The 19,805-nt window shown below is 38.0% G+C and overlaps 1 protein-coding gene across 1 annotated transcript; it reads right to left on the reverse strand.

The window, feature by feature from the left end:
- Nucleotides 1-1,360: 1,360 nt before the first annotated feature.
- Nucleotides 1,361-19,176, reverse strand: LOC104158455 (trafficking protein particle complex subunit 12-like; the record flags this gene model as incomplete). The annotated part of the gene is made up of 5 exons (XM_009696113.1): nucleotides 18,835-19,176; nucleotides 14,992-15,065; nucleotides 7,682-7,780; nucleotides 2,249-2,349; nucleotides 1,361-1,448 (listed from the first exon to the last, which is right to left on the reverse strand). Coding segments are annotated over exons 1-5 (465 nt in total), but the record flags the coding sequence as incomplete, so codon positions are not given.
- Between the last annotated feature and the right edge of the window lie 629 nt (nucleotides 19,177-19,805).

Genomic DNA, 19,805 nt, shown 5'->3' on the forward strand with positions numbered 1-19,805 from the left:
TATGTACGTATGTATTTACAAGTGATGAGAGACAAGGGAAAAAAGAATCCTAGCATCTGGAGTTAAGAGAGATTTACTGTGTGCTAAGAATTACGTGTGTGTGTGTGCGCACGCATGCAAGTAACTAAAATACATTATCAATCATACAATCCAATCATTTTCTTCTTGTTATTCTCAAGATTTATCCTGTGCCAGTAGGGCCTGCTGACTTCTAAGAGCTGAAACTCTAAGAGTCTAAACTGAAATATAAATAGTATAAGAAAGACATTAGTCAGTTAATTTTGAAAGTCAATTGAAACAGATTTCAGAAACTACATGAGCCTCTGCATGTTGTCACTTTCATACGTTTTTTTTTTTTTTAATGACTTCACTATATCTTCAGAAGTGTTTTTATCTCTGGCTTACATATAGAACATCCACATAAGCAACAGGAAGAAATTATCTTATCGCAAAGGCATCTACAACTGACTTCAAGTAAATTCAGCAGATAGGGCAGTCCAAATACATCATAAATGATCAAGTCAGGTCCCATTTTCTTTTCCACACAAAACAGGTTTTACGAGTTACCGAAAGATTCCAGCGGTACAAACTCATATAACATGTTTAGCTGCAGAAACTTTCACACTTTCTGAAAGCTGCAGACAAAGGAAGAACACAGCTTTCTTTTAAAAATTATTCTTCTCTCCCTTCAGGAAACCTTACCGATCTTGTGCAATTTAGGATATGTGCTATTTTACAGGCTGCAAAATGATGCAATTCATGCGCTTCTTAAACTCAGTTCCCTCAGTCTTCAGATGGCCTTGGATCAGGCTACTGGGGGTCAGCTGCCCCAGTTCTTAGGAACACTCTTAGATGACCCTGCACTGAAAGCTGCCCAATGTAGAAAACCCAAAGGTAAACAAACAGCTCTTCTTGTGACGGGAATCCAAGGCTCTGATACGCAACATGTTAAAAATGTCATGTTTAAAATTACAATATCCCTTCAATGTTGTGTGAAATCAAGTTAATCTTATATACGTTGGCAGCTGCCATTTCTTTTTCTGACATGCATGTCTACGTTAAAAACAGCGAATGCAAAAAAAAAAAAAGTGCTTTTGCGAAGATCTCGTAAAACATAATGTTTTGCAATTTCTACATGCATGCCTAAGTATTCGTGCCCTTCATATAGGCTGGTTCTTCATTTACCCATCCCATTTTGTATCTTATCCTCATGTATACTAAAAACCCTTTGGCACACATGCCACATCCAATTTTTCTATAAAGCTCTGAGTGTATTCTGGGATGCTAATTAAATCCACGCATGAAGCATTACGAGAATAATTTAGGTGTTCATTATAAATGTAGCAATTTGGAGATTTACCACAGCATTTGATGAGTCGATCCTTAAAATTTCTGTGAAAAATCGATGAGCTTCTGCAAAATTATTCTGACCAAGGTGGAGAAATGCTCTAGAAAGTAAGTGACATATTGAATGAGTTCTCCTCAAAAACCCAAGGTGGTAATATATTTTAAAAAGAACGGACACCATTTTTTATTTTTCCTGTTATAGATGTGAGAGTTTCTGACATTTGCTCTTCACGGTGTAATTACAACCAGCAAGGAGACACTGATTTACAGAGAATGGAATGACAACTTGGATCCTTTGGCTATTATATATTCTGCCTACCAAAGCAACAGTCTTCATTGTATTTTTATTAATTTAAATGCAGATACTCTCTTCCTGGAATTATTTCTCTTCATGAAATTAGCCATGCTATATCATTTTCAGAACACTTTTGAATAGTATTTTCTAAATATATTAAGCCAATGTGCTAACCATTACAAACCGAGTCCCCCATCATGCAGCTCTATTTACTACAACATATTCCGGCATTCTTTGAAACTACCCGGCGGTAACTTTGCTAGCAGACCTGATTGTAGGATAAGGGCCCCAAACAGCTTCTCCTCTCTGAAGAGTTATTTATGCAAATGTATATTGAAAAAGCAGAGTGAAAATATACAATGCTTGGAAGAATGAGAAAAAGCTTTGTAAAATCAACTGAAGGATCACAATTTCAGTCCAGGATAATATGACTGTACCGAGTAATACAGGTCTCCTGGGTCTGTACACCATTCAGTCTCGCTTATGACAGATGTAGTTACACAAAAGAGAAATAGAACGGGATTGTCTCAAGGGTAGTTTAATGCTTACAATGCATACTTTGCAAAACTATATTTTAAAGTTTTATTTAGCTATTAAATTATCTACCTGTTCATTAAAACCATAATTTGGCTCTGTAGTCCATCCAATTTGTGAGTCACTTTCTCAACGTCTTGAAAATATTTTTCTGCAGTTTTTATGTCTCCAATCTAGACAGTAAAATCATAAGAAAGTTAACCACAGTAAGAAGGAAAAGATCCAGCCTGATTATATCTGTTACAATGGATAAGAACATGAAAACATATCACAGTCCATTATCTAATTGTTTGGCACCAAGCTGGCTGGGTAACATCTGTTATCAAACAAGGTACTTGAAGAGCCACATTAAGGTCATGAAAAGAACCCCAAAAGCAAAGAACCCCAAAAGCATGCACAGTTTTATCCAAGGCCATGTTTCTCAGCTGTGGGTTGTGGAGCATTCATGGACTGTATGGCAGGGGTGCCCCACCTCCTCATTTGGCTCTTCCGTTGTAACTGACTCCAGAGTTTATAAAATCAGCTGAAAATGAGAAAAGGTCGGAATTCCTTCCAGTGAGACTGGGCATTACTCTGCAGGCAGTGAGGAGAGACACTGCCCACAGGCAGTCAGCAGGCGGGAGAACTGGAACACAGGAGCCTGGTTGCTAACCAATACTTGGGGCAACCCACAGCTTATGGGTCACAGCCAGGGACCACAGGGTGACTTCAGTGCTTGAGACCGAAACATGTCAGAAAACAACCCCGATGCAATGGGTCCCTGAGGGTATGGGGGAGACAGTCCGTTTGCATATTGAAAAACACTGGCGAGTGGATGGTGCAGGCTGAAGGAATGAGGGATTTGAAAGCTGGCATAAAGATGAACAGATTTTATGGGAGGTGGGATAGGGGAAGGGGATTCCTAGAAAGGAAGGGGTATTTCACCTAAGGGTATGTCACATACATCGCTATTTGAGATGGAAAAAAAAAATCTTAGAAGAACGCCCCTTTGGTAAGTCAGTCAGCAATGTATGTTTCATAGAAGGATACACTCATACTTTTGGTAAGGTTTCACAATAATTTCGGGCTGAAGAGATGGAAGGAGAGGAAAACTTAGTACTGGGTAAAATAAATCTATTAAAAGGAGTAAAACTAAACTAGTTCAGGAGCATAAAGCCGTGGAAACCCTCAGGTGGGGAGATTCAGGGGCCCTTCAAGAAATGACCTGTTCAAGAATAAGACCAACATTACCAAAAATGTTTGAGACAAATGTCTTGAAGTCTCCTTAAAGCTCTCAGATGGTGAATATTAAACAGCCTCCCTAGGAAACTTATTCCAGAATTCTTACACAGCCGCAGTATTACAAAATACACTCTAGGTCTATCTTGCTGCACTTTTTACCTCAACTTTTTGTCCTATCTGTAGTGGTCAGGGAGAATAGTACAACTCCTCTTTTTTAACAGCCTTTTACATACTTGAAAATTTTTATTGCACTTTCTCCTATGTTTCTTCTAGAAAGAGAATCAATTTTCAAGCAATCAGTGTTCACCCCTTTCTCACAGATCATGCGTTCTGGATTCTCTGATCATTCTTACTGCTCTTCACTGAACTCTTTCCTGTTATTTCACATCCCCCCTGTGTGCCCACCAATCTCCAATTGCTCTCTCACCAGCAGTGAGAACGGAAGAATTACTTTATGTTTCACATGTGAACATGAAGTTTGCTTTTATGTCACAGTATTTTGGAAGTCCGATTTGTTTACCCATGTGTGGTTTGCTTACCCTTAGCCTAACTCCTTTCTACAGAACAGTATCTCATTGGTTATTTCCCCTTTTGTATTTGTGAATTACTCCCAGTCTTTGGCAGTGTTTTGCCTTTGCCATTTGAATCACAGCCAACTTAACATTTCAGTTTCTCAACTTGTCCAAATTATCTCTGATCCTGCCCTTCATAGTGTCTGTACCACTCCCAGCTTGGTACATTTTACAAGCACATTTCTAATTTCAACATACAAGCACCTAACTGAAAAATAAAACCACTGCAAACCCTAAAGGGATCCTCGTGGAAAAGGACATCTAGCAAGTCCTAGTCTTCCAGTGAATGACTTTCCCAGTACGCTTTTCAGACAGGGCAAACATCCATTTTAAGGTTTCATCTAGATTTCTTCCCAATTTGCTTATGGGAGTATCATAGTAGCAGTATCCAAAGCTCTACTAACATCAGTTGTATGACTGGTACCTCTTTGCCTCTAACCACAAGACCTCTCCCTTGACAACATAAAGAAATCATTGTTCTTTACATTTAGGGGATGATCCAATTGCACTCAAAGATGCAACTGTCCATCTAACAAAGCATTTATGGAATACCCATTAATACTCTAATTAATTAAACAGATGTGTTTCTCCCAGATGTTACATAACTGGACTCAAACAAAACAAATAATGTTCATTCTAAAAACTTACACATTCAGCTATAATGACAAAAGATAAAATTTCCTTCCGTAGATAAAGGTGTAAATCACCAAGAAAATAGTTACTTTTAACTAAAGGATAATGCTGGCACAAGTGTAATTGAATCCATCCTTGAATATTTTTAGCCTGGAAATTAGAAGGAAGCCCCTAACCATGAGAATAATCCATTCTAAAGCAAACTACCGGTTTGCTCCACTGGGAGCTTGATGAGTCCAAATCTAATATGCTTTGAGATTAATCACACCTTATTTGTGATCATTTCTTAGCAGCATCTTGTATCTTCTCAGCAAACCTGACAAACTTTTAATTCTTATTTTTTTTCCCACTGAGAGGAAACAGTTTACCTTTTTTTTTGGCAGAACATTTAAAAGAAAGAATTAGTTTTAATTAGTCATTAAAACGTTAAATATTTAAAGTGGCCTTCATCACTTAATTTTATTTAACTTAGTTCAGAGAACATGACTTCAGTATCTAATAATAATTAGCACTTTGAATGAAAATGAAAATTCCTCTGTTAACCTCAAATAATCCTATCCTTTAACAAGGAGCCTCCAATATACTATGTGCTTAAGTTTGTTGTTTATCTGCAAACCAAGATTATTTTCCTTAAGTACCCCGATAGGATTTATTTATTGCTTTTAACTCTGTTTTGCAGCAATCTATAGCAGAAGGTAAGGTCAGGCAGCTTTCCACTTTCTAAATTCTTGAATGTAGTTATTTAAATGGCAATTTTGGATAGGTCAGCCAGCAAGCAGAGTCTATTAGCAACACACAACAATATCCTAGAGACTAAAATGTATTCACTGTTTCCCCATTTTGTGTGTATTTTTGTTTTACAGGTCAAGTGATTGCTGAGAGAATTACAGTGCTCCTGAAAACTTCTCTGTGATAGCCTCTGTCTTTTCCTGCATTCTCCATTTCTCTCATCCTCATTTCCCACTTATGTTAAGGCAACAGGTAAAAGCCGTACATCAGATCTAGGCCTCTTTATGACTCACTACATGTGAAGATAAAGAAGACATGGCGTCTTAAACTAGTAAGTTCAATTTAATCAAGAAAAAAAAAAATCACACACAAAGTAAGGTTTTATATGTTGAAAGAGGTTAGCTTTTTTTTTTTCTATTTAACTCCTGAACATACACTTCATTCTACATTATTGCTTTGTTTCATATGTGTGATGTCTATTGTCAAACAGTTTCTGTGACTGATAAGCAGCTAAAATTTGGCTCCCTTGTGTCTCTCTTGGATAATGCTCGAAGTTAAGAGAACAGTCTGAGGTTATTTGGGAATCACTGCCTGTTTTTGAGAAGCTGTGACATTTAAATATGAGAAAATTGCTTTCCCCTTTTACCTGCAAGAGGTTTAATTTTTTCACAGAGTGCCTCATCAACAAGTGCACACATACCGCACAGTGGTCTTACCAAAATGATGGTGCCCAGCCTTGCCACACATTTCTCTTTCTTTGATTTGAACTTCTTGGTTTTGTTTTACCTGCACACTGATTATTTCTCTTAGTATGTGAAAATCTTGCATCTATTGCAACAGTACCCTCCAGATAGAGCTGAAGATTTTGTCACAAAAAAAAAGATGACGTGCCAAACAATAAAAATTTATCTCTTTAAGGTGCTGGAAGAAGGTAAATATTTGAATTTAGAAGTGATGCTTGTTGTTGACTACTATCTAGGATCACATGAAAATATCAAGGGCTCCTCACACTCCCTTTTGCTATGTCCAGTTCTGACAGTAAAACTACTAAATTGACAGCCAGCATTGTGGAGGTCACTGACTTCAAATGACTCTGTACGGAGCCTGCGAACACCACTTTTGAAACTAGGTGGATGTAATTCTTTCCAGAGCTAGGAGATGCTTTCCTTCTGAGAGGGAAAATTTTTCTATAGCAAACCGAGCTACTAACAGACTGGAGAGTGTGACACGAGGGCAGACACTCTTGTCAGCAAGGCAGTACTAGTAATGTGCCCAGTCATTTTCCCAGTAAGACCAAAACTATTAATAACTTGTATTTCCAATAGTATTATGCATATTAACAGTACCATTCTTTAATATGAATAATTACTAAATTGCCTATTTAGGTAATAATTAATGCACACAGCCAATACCATAAAATTGCTCTACAGTGATGGAGATCCACTTTAAATCAGAGACTTTTAAAGACAAACATGTCTACCACACTGTGAAAACATGTGCCTGCTGAGAACCAAAAACCCGTAATTGAGTTTGAATGACATTCTATGATTTCAAGCAAACAATATTAATGATTTAATTATCTATCAAGAATAAATTATTCCATTTCAAGATAATTTTATAACATGAATGCCACAAATAAGTTTGTAAATACTCGACAACTCAAAGTTAGATTTATAATAAATAATAAAAGGAAGTAGATAAAAAAGGCAAAGTTTGAAATATCAGTATCAGAAATATGAAAGAACTGCAAAGAACCTGTGAGAAATTAAAGATTAAAACAATCAGATATTAGATGCACCATTTTCTGATAAACAAAAAACTACTACTGTATTTACATCTTTTTTTATTCATTACGGTAGCTACATGGAAATTTATTATACTTGTGCAGTCCTGTTTTTTTTCTTTTAATGTGCCCTCCCCTGTGTTCTCAGGGATGTAACCTGGACAAAAGAAGGAAACTCTCAAATTTTTTCTAGATGAAGATGGCATTTATACAGTGTGACTGAGAGCTGCATGCAGTTTGAGGCAGTGAAAAATGAGATTTTAAGTGAAATTCTGGCTCAATAAAGTCAATGGGAGCTTTGCCATTAGTTTTAGAGAAAGCAGAATGTTGCTCTTTGATTAAATCATTAGCATAACTTTCTGCTGTTTGTTCTTTTAATATTATAGGTACTTTATATTTCCTAACTTTATCTAATATCACGCGGTAGAAGGTTTTTTTGTTTTGACCACTGCCTCTACAATTTGATACATGCCCAATAAAAATAGCTATAGTTTTACATGCAACAATTATTCACTACATAGCTGTCAACAGCAATGTTACCTAGCGGATTTAGAATAAAATGCATACCTGAAGGAAAATCCTTCCAATTCCACTCAACAGCTGAGGCTCGTGCTGTGGGTAGTATTTGATGACAGTGTGATAAGCATCTACAGCAAGCACATAGTCCTAAGGGGTGAAAAGCATACGACCAGATATTTAAGCTCAGCATTGTAAGCACTGTAAGCACTAGTAGCTGACTATACTGGTCTTTTCTCAGTTATACTGGAACTGCATACACAGGGGATTTTCCTTCCCCCCCCAAATGGATCATAATCTGTTTGTAGCTAAATGCCAAGAACAAAAAATCTGAACATTTATTCTTCAGCTTAGATGAAAGTCAAAAGCCTTCTGTGTGAGTGGGGTATACATACTTGAGAAGTGTCTCATGTTTCAAATATCTGTATAATTTACATGGTGTAACAAACTACGTTCTGAAGCTTTGGGAACTGCTTGTGCACATGCTCTTAACTTGTGAAAAATATAATGCATCAGAAGCTGCAATTCATGCACATTTTCAGATGACAAACGAGCACTACTGCCAAGGGAAACAAGACCTTTTCTGTCCCTCCACCCAAACCCCTGTTCCCTTCTACCATACCATGTAAAAGGAAAATGAGCAGATAATCTAAATAGACAACTGATTTGGGCTGAAACTAAGTGAGGAGTGGGCTGGTTCTGAACTCCAGGAAGCTTTGTGCATGACCCCCCACCCCACACCTGCACAAAGACAGGCTGGCAAGTGGCAGCTCTGCGAGCTGCCTGCTCAAGATGCAGTGCAACCGTACCCTCTAGAGAATGACCAGTGACATAGGATTACAAAAAGTCATGGTCCCATTTCCCACAGAAAAAAACGCCCATGTAACTGGTTACTGCAGTCCAGCTGTTTCACCGTTAAACTACAGTAATTCAAGGACCTGGGCAGTAAACGACTTTTAGAGCCCGGATACCTGTTTTTGGCATGAGAAACTCTGTATGTGCTCTATGCCAACTGGAAGACACGTAGCAGGTACATTCAGGGGGCCCAGGGTTGCACTAACCTCAGCTGTAGCTTCTTGGAGCAAGCCAGAGCAGAGGCAGAGAAAGCCTGCATTTGCTTATAAAAGCCAGGCATACGCAAAGACAGAAGAGACTCTGTGCTGTACCAATTTGGTAATTCCTGACAGTCCTGCCCTTCAACTTAATCGAAGAATTCGTGCTGGGTGTTAGGAAGCAAAAGACATCTGAGAATAATCTTTCAAAACTGCACAGACATCTTGAGATACTCTCTTCCCTAGCATTTTTCTTGGTCAAATTATAGTACTCATTTAACTTGTCCCTAATGTGATCACAGCTCCTGGTAAAGGTACTTTTTCTTCATCTCCTGCTTAGTCTGAGGAGGCAATGTGCCCCAGGTATAATGAATTTCTTTTCCTGAGGTCGCAGTTAAAACGATTGAACCCTACTTGACCTGAGTACCAGGTCACCATTTGGAACATACTAACTGTTTCCTACACGCAAAAAATCAAGAGAAGTCTTTGGAGTCTGATCTGGTGTAGGAGAGGAATTACCTGTCCTGTAATAGTAGAGGCTGAGTTAAACAGCCCTGGAGGCACTCTGCAAGACCTTTCTTTTGCAAACAACTTGTATATTGTGGGTATAATGATTAATTCTGAACAGTTAATTATTAACATTTATGAGTTTATTCCAATTCTAGTGTGCCATGCCATGTTCATGCTTATTATTGGTAATGGAAAGAGTTCAGAGCAAAGACAACAGGCCATATACACAAACATATATTTACTTAAATTCTCATTTATTTAGCACTCAGAACTCAAACATGATGAAATTTATGCTACCAAAGTTTTTCACAAATTCATGTCTTAGGAAAAACTCAATTTTCACTGTAACAGCTTTCACTGAAGGACTTCATTGATCATGGAGTTGCACTGTGTTAGGTAGGTATAAAAAACTTCGAATAGGGACCCTCTGAAGTGGCTCCTTACAGGAAGCCCAGGCATGCTTGTATTAGCTATTAATACCTGCAAAAGCATCATTTATAAATGATTGTCTATGACTATGAATTTTATGCCTTTAAGCATATGGTGTGCTCACTGGAGAAATAATTTTCTTCTATGATTTAAAGGAGAAATTCTAAATAAATTCTAGTTTTCATGCTCAACGTCTTCCATTCTGTGCTCTAAAGCTGCCCCTTGCCCAGCGCTCAGTCTCTCGCACACTCGGAGGCTGAGGCTACACAACAAAGATGCGTTGCACAACCATGAGGGATGGGGGCTTTACAGTCACATCCCCAAAGTGATGCAGAAACAACTCCTGGGAGATCTGGCAGTTGAGTTGATAGAAAAGCACTTCTGTCAGCTTAGTTAACGGCTTCGCATGATTTGACTGCAGAGAAGTCTTGGCCAGAAGCAGCTGCAGGAGGGGACTCTTTGCACAACTATACCCCCACAGGCTCCCTCGTGTAGGTAGTAACCAGCCTGGGTAGGAGCAAGCAGCCAAGTCACGTCTTGGAGGCTCACTCTGCCGGGGCTTCATGGACTTGGCCTAGTGAGGCAAACCAACCCTCCCCACCTTTTGTACCCCCTATCAAGTGACTGTACATCACCGTAACTAGGAGTACGTAAACATTCACACTTCCTAAAATGTGAGAGTAGAGGTGAAGCAGTAAGAGTCTATGGACTGTATTTGTGGATACGGCACCCTGTTTCTATACGATGGCGCAGAACAGCACATAGCATCTGTGCTTATCTGCCCCGTGCCTTGCAGTACCTATCACAGGAATGGGATCCATTTCTTCCAGGAGATGACAAGCGACTGAGTTATGTACGTCCAAAGCCACTCCTAAGAACAGGCAAGGATGGCCTCAGGATGAAACTGTAAAAAGTTATCACAATATCCAGGCTCATTTCTAAATACAACCTCATTTCGTAGTTACTCCAGGATCCCACAGTGAGTTTTATATGCATTTACTCTTCCCCACACACTATCATGGAAGCAGCAGTAGATTTCTAGAGTATCCTAAATGTGACACAGAATAATACTATTCCACGGTAAGTTATAAAAGCATCTTATTTGACAGTTCCTTCTGAAGGAGCATATTGTAAAGTAGATGAGATTTGCTCTCATTTACTGAAGACTTTGTTTTTATTCCCAGCTTTGCTAATGTGACATGGTATAAGAAAAATTGTCTGTGAGAATGATAAATAGACACCCTCCCAGAGGAGCAAAGTCTTGGTTAATAGAAGTTGCATTTGTGAGGAGTAAGACGCATTAGGTACTGCCAGTAAAAAACCCCAATGACTACAGTTTGCGATCTTAAGACTGAAAGGTGGGGCCGATGTATTGTCATGGTCTTTAATTTCTAAAGATTGTGAGCCTTCAGATTTTCCACATCTTCATTAAAAAATCCCAAAAGAAGGACTGACGTTACACAATTCAGGATATGAATGAGAGTTGGCCTATTGTTTTATAATTCAATATCTCTTTTATTAGGAAAATTTGCAGCTAACATTAAATACATTCATCCAAAACAGTTCTAGTAAGCTATTGGATCTACTTGCACAGAAATGGCAAGTGGGGTTTGCTTTTCCTTTGATGCACTGCAGTATAACTGTACTTCCCTTCACGGTCACTGCATTTTACATTTTCATGTTTCCCTCACCACCACCTTAAGTACTTAAAATATTAATTATGAGATATTTAGAAATAAGCATAGATGACCATGATGTGCAGAATGCTGAGAGTAGGTTCAATAAACCATATACTAAAAAAATCAGCTTTAGTTATACAAAGTGTACAGTTCATAAATACTGTATTTTGGGAAGAGAGGACAGGGATAACTTATCCTTCCTCTCTATCTAGGGCACTTGTGGAAGGGTTATGAAAGCAGAGATTCAGAGTGTTATGAATCCAAAGAGCAGTACTGCAGCACAGTCAGGCAAAAGACACGATGATTCATGCAGTCTTTCTCCTTTACATCACAGAAGGAGCAAAGTCCTTAGGCATCAGTCCCTTGCGTCATTAGTACAAGCTGTTACCTCCTTCTTTGTACAGTTTTAATCGTATTAGACCCAAATTAAAATCAATTCTAATGCTTTTGTTTTTATGAAGGGCAAGTTCTACAAAAACTAAGACAACACTGAAAGAAATCTAAAAAGTGCAAAATGTGCCTTTAATTAGAGTGCATTTATAATATATATGGAAAGTACTTAAGTGTTTATTCCTCAGAGAGGTTAAAGTCTGGTAAGATAATGTCAAAAGCGATTTTAGCTGAGATGAAAAGAACCTAAAAAGTTTTCAAGACACTTCCATGGTAATTTAGTAAAATGAGAGACATTTTGCAATTAGATTGTTGAAATGAAGCAATGCACATCATCGGTTGCATTTTAAATGCATATTCCCTCATGCTGCTATATTCACTGTACACTTTCATAGTGACTTTAGCCCACGGTTCTTGTAAATGGAATCTACAGTGACACATGTTAGGTGGTCTCCCCTTCCCTTCCTGCTGTATTTCCACCTCATCCCTTAAAGTTGCCTCTTGTTCATATGAAACGGGAAAAGCCGATTCAATTGATCTGACTGAGATCCACCATTTCTTTGTTGTTGTCAATTGGTTAAGTCCAATAGCAGTGCACGGAAGGGAGCTAGCATACATCTAAAAAAGGTTGTACAAAGAAAAGGGGATGAACAGGAAAAAACGTATAATAAGACTGCCTTAAACTGCTACTGAACTGTATTATCGGTCAGACAGATAAAGGGACACAGCAGGCAAAATTCAGTACCTAAGAAAGATGGTCCCAGGGTAGAGGAGACTTGTGATTACTTTCCTGTTCCACTACAGGTTTCCTGCGCAAGTCTGAGTGAATCACTTCTTTGCATCTCACTCACTACCTCCAAAACAATATACCTCTCCATCTCAATAATTTGAGATGTTTAGCTATGAAATTAATGAAATTTAAAAAGACAAAAATTATTGTGCTACATAAACAGAACTCCCTGAGCCAGATAAGTACTGCAGAAGAGATATGACATGAAATAAACCTAATTAGAGTTGGGGATAACTGAAGTAGATTTAAATAGTTATAGGCCCAACATCTAATCAAATATATTTTTATTTTTTTTTACTTTCAAGAGTCAATCCTGACAAAATTGTTCCCTAGTAAATACTACTGAAGTTTTCTGGCCAAAGGAAGAGGTTAGTAAAAGTAAGATAATCAGGATTTGGTTTTTTCATACCGATGTCACACAGTTTTACTTTAATAAATGATTATTATCACTCTACTAGCAGCACAAGCTATTCCATTTACCTAATAGTACTTGAGGATCAAATATGACCATATTGCGATATTGCAAATGTTCACTAGATGGCAATAGATGGCACTGACTTGGAGAATGAAATCTGTTGGTTTTGTGTTTGTTTTTTTTTTTTTTTAAATTACATACACATGATATACTTGAATAAAACCAAATGCCGTTTCTAAAGTGTATTATGCAACACAAAAAAATGTGAAACTCTGTTCAATTAATATAATTGTTCATGGTAGAATTAACAAAATTGCGTTTAAAAATTATTTGAAGAAATTGTTTTATACTGAATACTCTAGAAGGTGGAGAAGATGATTATAGCACTGCTGCTTGTTAGAATGGTATTAAAAATATTAAGTTTATAAATTACCAATATAATTCTCTCACAGAGGACCTGTCAAATAAATGGAAAAATTAACTTCATTTTAACTGCAACATGACTGTGTTTGAAATTTTTCAGATGGAAGTAATTATGCATTAACATGCAGTTGTGGGTAATCTGGAAGATATTGAAGAACCATAAATTTCTAACTTAAAAGCTGTGAGATAGGCCCTAAATATAACTGGTCTTAAGAAGTATCTGAGCTGCAGTATTTCTGAAGTACCATTTCCAAAAAGGTGATAATCAGTATTCACAAATACATTTCTATTACTAGAAGAAAATAGCACTAGTAGGACCAAGCCAGAAAAAAGGTGAGAACGGTGCATGCATGTGGATTGTGTGTACATGAGAAGAAAACCAATGAAAGCGTTAAAAACAATTCACAGCCAAAAGTAAAGTGAACTTCTTGAAAAAATATATTACTAGCATTTTCCTATTTATATATTCTACTTTGTTTGGGATGGCAACTCACGCTTTTCTCCACTTGCTTTTTGAAAAAGAAAGTTCCTTAAAAAATGAACCTATGTCAAGTACCTACTTCAAACCAGAAATGCTTACTAAATCTTAAAAATACCTCATGGTTTAATGGACAATTATTTCTCTTCAAGACAGAAATGTTGTTATCACAATGTCATTATGAATACAAATTTCTTTTTTCCCTAATTCTCATAAAAAGGATATTCCGTTTCATGTAAAGCAGTATTTGGGTAACTGGATCTCACCTAAAAAATGCATGCTTTTTGAGGGATTGTTATATTAAGAACGGAGCCTCGTTTGGGAAGTAGCTTAGTAAACATCAGAGGGTCTGGTTTGGCATGACCTTGGGCAATCAAAGAGCAGGGAGCAAGGAGTGCAAATCTTGGCCTGTGCAGATTATACCGCTGACAGCTCTGCTCCGAGGCTGTTGCTGCTAATTGATTTGTGAAGTACAGTTAAGCTCAGGGTAACAGCAGTTTGCTGCAAGAATGGCGATACCCCTGTTTCCCTGACCATGAGGTGAACGGCAGAAGTTTTATTTCTACTTCCTGAATACAAGGAGAAGCTAAGTGTGTCGCGCCAAATGGAGCAGGATTGGTTAAAAAAGTAAGGAGGAATCAAGGGGAACAAAACCAACAGTGGAAGCCAGTTACTTTTGCTTTTATTCCTTTCTCTTCTGCCCCTACCCACTAGTGAGGATTTAAACTTGAAAGAAGGTATCTTACAATTGAGACAGGTTGACAAAGGAGGATGTATTTAGGTGTTCGGGATCTTCGTCATATACAAAGGCTACAGTATTATTAATCCTCACAAACAGAGCAACATTCTTAGTGCATAGTTTGAAAAAGACAGAGCACATAATTGCTTTTAATTACAGCACTTAGTTAAGTGTTTGAAAAATTCAATTTAAAAATGCAAATTCTGTATTGTTATTGCATGTTCTATAGGAAGATTTGGGGAGAAGTAAGTACAGATATGTTCCCAAAGAACATGACTGCAAATAGTTATCCAGTAAATAACACATTATTCAGTCTAATTAATTCTTCACTAAGCAAAACCTTCATGTACAGTCAGGTAGTCTACCCTTATCTATGCACCAGTAATTCTCTCGCACATTCACTGACATTCTATTCTGGAATATACGGTACCTCTGCAGTTGCTGCCACCCACGTACCTTCATCATTAGCAGACAGTTTGCCATGGAGTACATCACCCGGCCCAGTCGTGACCTCCACAGCTGAACAGAGGCTGCAAAATAAGAGCAGCTTGTGAATTTGCCCAAACAAATTAGAGGTTCTTTCTTGCCATCAATTATTGGTACTAGGAATTATCATTTTGAAAGATCCCCCTCGTTAACACTGCTGGGTTTTAGCCTAGAATTTTTAATTCTCGGCCACGCTGCACCGTCAGACAGAAAATTCTGCATCTCTCTGAGGGAACTGCTCAAGTGGCTCTGGGTACCATACACGATGCAACAACGCAGAGCAATAGACAGCCGCTCAGCTCTGAGCCCAGGCCAAATATTAAACACCAAAAGAAGCACGCGTTTTCCAGTATCAGAACAAAAGGTGCATAGAAAGATTCAAGTGATAATGAGCATCAGTTTAAAAACATGTAATCTACAGCATTAAATGTGATAAATTAAAAAAATATCAAACATAGCTTAAATGTCATTTCAGAGCCAAAACATGCAGGGTGAGAACTGTCTGAGTCTGGGACTGCTTGTGCTTGCCTCTGGCTTAGAGATATGCTGGAAAAAAAAAAATAAATCTGCCAAGCCTGTCTGCTTTCCCCATGCTCCTGGAGCCTGCAGGCATTAAAAGCTGCAGCAGCAGATTTCTCTCTCTTGCTTTGCAGACAGACTCCTGATGTTGTAAGGGAATGGTTCACACAGATCCTTATTTTCTCTTGCATTACAGTACCATAGATCAATGCTAGAAATACTCCTCTAATCCTTCAAAAATAAACATTAGGAGTATTAATTTAGTACATTTGGAAAATAAATGTATCTCAGTCAATCAGCTGTCAAGGTCACTGTAATGATTTGAGAGGGGAGGAGGAAAGGGAGAAGAGGCTATTTCAATGAGATTGTGATAACTGAGACTGCTCATTCGTATCAATAATGTAGTCTTTGATGAAAGCATGGCAGGTCACATAGATAATTCTTTCAGCACACATAAATGCCATTACAAATAAGAAGAGAGCTTGGTGAAATGTCTAGTCCTCTTTCTAAAAAACTCCTTCAATCCTCTTCAACAACAAAAGAAAACAAAAACCCCATGAATATTCCCAAATTATCTTTGTCAAAAGAGGGGCACAATGTGGGGCCTGAGACTGAACCAGTATTTCATCCACCGTAACTTAAAATAATTCGTTACTCTTAGCTTTTGTTTTAGAAATTACCCTTGACCCCCCATCCCTACTGCTATTAATGGAGAGGATGCTGTAAACCATGAGCAAATATTTTATGATATATTTCTGTTTTCCTTTCTTTGTGCGTGTCTGTAAAATCTGGACATACTTAAGTAACTCTATTATTTCACTTAAGTTAATCTCTCCTTTTTGTACATCCTCATAGTTCGGTAACCACACTCAGCTATGTAGGACTTAGGTGACAACAAATCAAACGTTGATTCCTGTAGTGGAGACATCTAGGTTTCCTGTTAACAACTGAATAGCACCAGCTACGGTTCTGAGAAAGGACTGCAAAGCAGACAGACCAGATGTCTTCAGTCTGTGCTATAAAATAAACAGGAACCTGACCTGGAAATTCTGTAGCCCTGTGGGATGAGGCTTCTCAGTGCTGGCAGAAAGGGGTTAAAGAAAACCTGCAAAGCAGTAAACAAAATCAAAAACCCAACAGCAGATCATTCTATGTTACTGAGATGCCCGAAACCCACTCTGAAGGTCCACGCGGCCATGCTTCCACTCTAAGCATCTGTTTTTCCTTGTTATTTATCAAGGGTTCTGCACTCCACACTGCCGTTCCTTTCAATAGGAGCCTCTGCGCACTGAGAAGTTGCACAATTGGCATCTTCCAGAATGCGTTACCAGGCAAGTGGTGCAATGCTAAATCTCTCTGCCTGTTGAAAAACTGGCAAATGGGGTGCTCTGTTCCAGACTAGAGGAGATGTACATGATTAAGTTGATTGGTGTGGCACCTTCTTACACACCAGCAATATGGAAATTACAGGCTAAGCATAATCCCCATAATGAATTAAGGCTGTCTTCCCATAAAGTTAATAAGGTTTGCTTCAGCTAGTCTCACATGAAAAAAAACAAACCCATTATCAGCCTCCTGGAGCTCCAAATGCAAGGAAGAAGCAGACAAGGAGCAGATCTGGCTGACCTCCACAGACAATAGCAGTCAACAGTCTCTCCAAAGGTCCCATGGGCTTTTTGGCAGTCTTAAACCTTCAGGCAGCCGCATAGTAGACATATGAAGATCTCTCCAAATTTTCAGCAGCCTTGTCCCTTGTAACTACTAGCTGCCGCTTTTCTAACCATACTTCCTCCTGAGCTCAGCTCAGCTCAGCTCTAAAGCAGCAGCAGAGAGGAAAAGCAAGGAGGCAGAAGCTCACGAGTGAGGCAGACTGCAGGAGAGAGGATTATGACACGGCTAGGAAAATGTCCTTGTACCTTAAAGGAGGATCAGTGTCTTGGTTTTAAAGGGGTAAAAATGAAAAGAATGTAGGGATAGTAAGGACAAAAATGACAGTAGAAAGGGGATGACGGGGAAAAGTAACTAAGAGAATGGAGGCAAGAATAGTAATACAAGGAGAGAACAACAGAAACTCCTGGAGCGCTGTGGATAAATCTTCAGTATCAGGTTACTTCTCTTTTTCTTAACCCTTTTGAGAAGAGTAGTAAATGTATTTATTTGACTATATTTGCAAATGCCTTATATGCTGCTCACATGTCTGCTCCTCACTTTTTTAGGACATATCCAGATGGTGTATTAAGTCACATACAGTAACACATTAAAGCTGCTTTACATCCAGTCAATTTGAAGACCAGGAAGAAGAGTTCAGACAGGTCTGCACCCTTCCATATAGACATTGTTTTACTGAATTGTTTATAACATTTTTTAAACTCTGTTAACAACTCTACTTGGCCTCTTCCTATCTCAGAGGCAGACTTTTACTTCCCATAGGCTCTAGGTGAATGATATCCTAGAAATAAGTTGATAAGATTCCTTAGACTGTTAGCAGAAGCTGAAAGGTTTTTGTTTTCTTGCTATGATGTTTTTAACTTGCTAGGCACCATGACTGGTTCATACAATCCATAACAATGCCTAAAATATTTCCTCTTGTCCAATTCCTAAGTGTAGTCAAATTACCTCATTAGTATAAATTCCTTAAAAAAAAAGATGCTTGGACAACTAATTTATCCTGATGACCCTTCTTTATGCAGTAATGTATCCTATACTATTGAAGATAAACAACTAAGAAGGAACAGGAAAAAAACATAATTGCATATAAAATCATGAAAATGACAACGTAGATTAATATCACCCAAATCTTACACTAAAAAGTGACTTCGGTATTTCAGGAGTCTAAGTACCATGCAGCTACAGTGAGACTCTGCCATTTATGTTGCAGCATCCTAGGCGAGTATAGCCCTTGTATGATGGCAGTTCAACCTAAATAATTCAGTGGATTTCAGACATAAGGACCGAGAGGAGCCAGTCAGCCAAGGCTTAAGATGAAACATCTATCCAGCTGCAACAGCATTACGCTTATATATTCATCACTAAAGGATAGCAGACATGTTCTTTGTTTCTTCCAAGTAGGAAAAAAAAAATGGATCTAGTGCATCAGTTTGATCAAGGGCAAAACTGTGAAATTAATTCCAGCAAATAAAAGTACAAGGTATATCATTTCAGAGACTGAGTAGGCTATGAGATTACAAAAATACTGTTTTAACAACTCTGGGGCAGTCTTGTGAAAACTTCTGGCATACTTAGGCAAGTGATAAAAGCGCACTACCTGTGAAAAAAATGTTTTAAGAAACCTACCTTGTCTGTTCTCCTGTGTAATGTTAGTCATACTTCCATCTTCAGCTAAGCCTTGTTCCAAATTTTCCAATATCTGTAGTAAATTTTTTAAAGTAACCAACATGAGTTTAAACTGCACTATATATTTAATGCAAATTATCTACAATTGACAGTCTATATGTAAACCAATTCAGGCAGGACTGCTTCACCTAGATACAGTTCAAAATTACTGATTATCACCATAGCTAGATCAATTGCACAAAGTAAGAAAGCCATGGTACAGTAGAAGGATGTTAAGAGTTCAGGTTTATGATACTTACAGAACATTAAATGTCAGCACACTCTAGGGACATGGACATTTTGTTAAGCAAAACATAAAATATGCTTCACCAGAGAATGAATGTTAATGACCACAAAGAAAGTCAAACTGATTTTTCATAGAAAGCCACTGCTTCTTGACTCTCCCACTCTAAGTATGGGCTCTAGTTTCATCCTTTTGTCTTTAATGCAGTACTCCTCTTAGCTCTTACTGAAATTTCCTTCTCAACATTTGGGTTTTATTGCTTCTTTTTATTTATTACAGATTTTATATCACGTAAATTGTTGAGTGAATGAAACATTTGTTGTTTTGTTGGAAGAATGAAAATGTATACTTAATAAAGCTTGTGTCTTAAGCTCTTCTAAAATATGTATGTAAGGTTCCACTTGAAATGCAAGTCAACTTTCCTTTTTCTAATCCCATTACAGTTTCTCCAAATGTGTTTTCTGATTCCCACAGATCACCTCATTTTTCCTGGTACAGATTTATAACTTTGGTTGTAGAACAATGCTTGAGATTTCCTTCAAAAAACCATTAAGGCCACTTGCTCTTTCATCAGCCACTGTGGTTAGCCGATTAGGGAAATACAAGGTGCTTCTGGGGACTGAGGGCACTTCCCAACAGAGAGCTCTTGGCTTTTGTCAGTATAAGAAGTTACTGTTTTTTTCCTACA

This window comes from Cariama cristata, unplaced genomic scaffold (genome assembly GCF_000690535.1).
Source record: "Cariama cristata isolate BGI_N322 unplaced genomic scaffold, ASM69053v1 scaffold19412, whole genome shotgun sequence".
Lineage (NCBI taxonomy): Eukaryota > Metazoa > Chordata > Aves > Cariamiformes > Cariamidae > Cariama > Cariama cristata.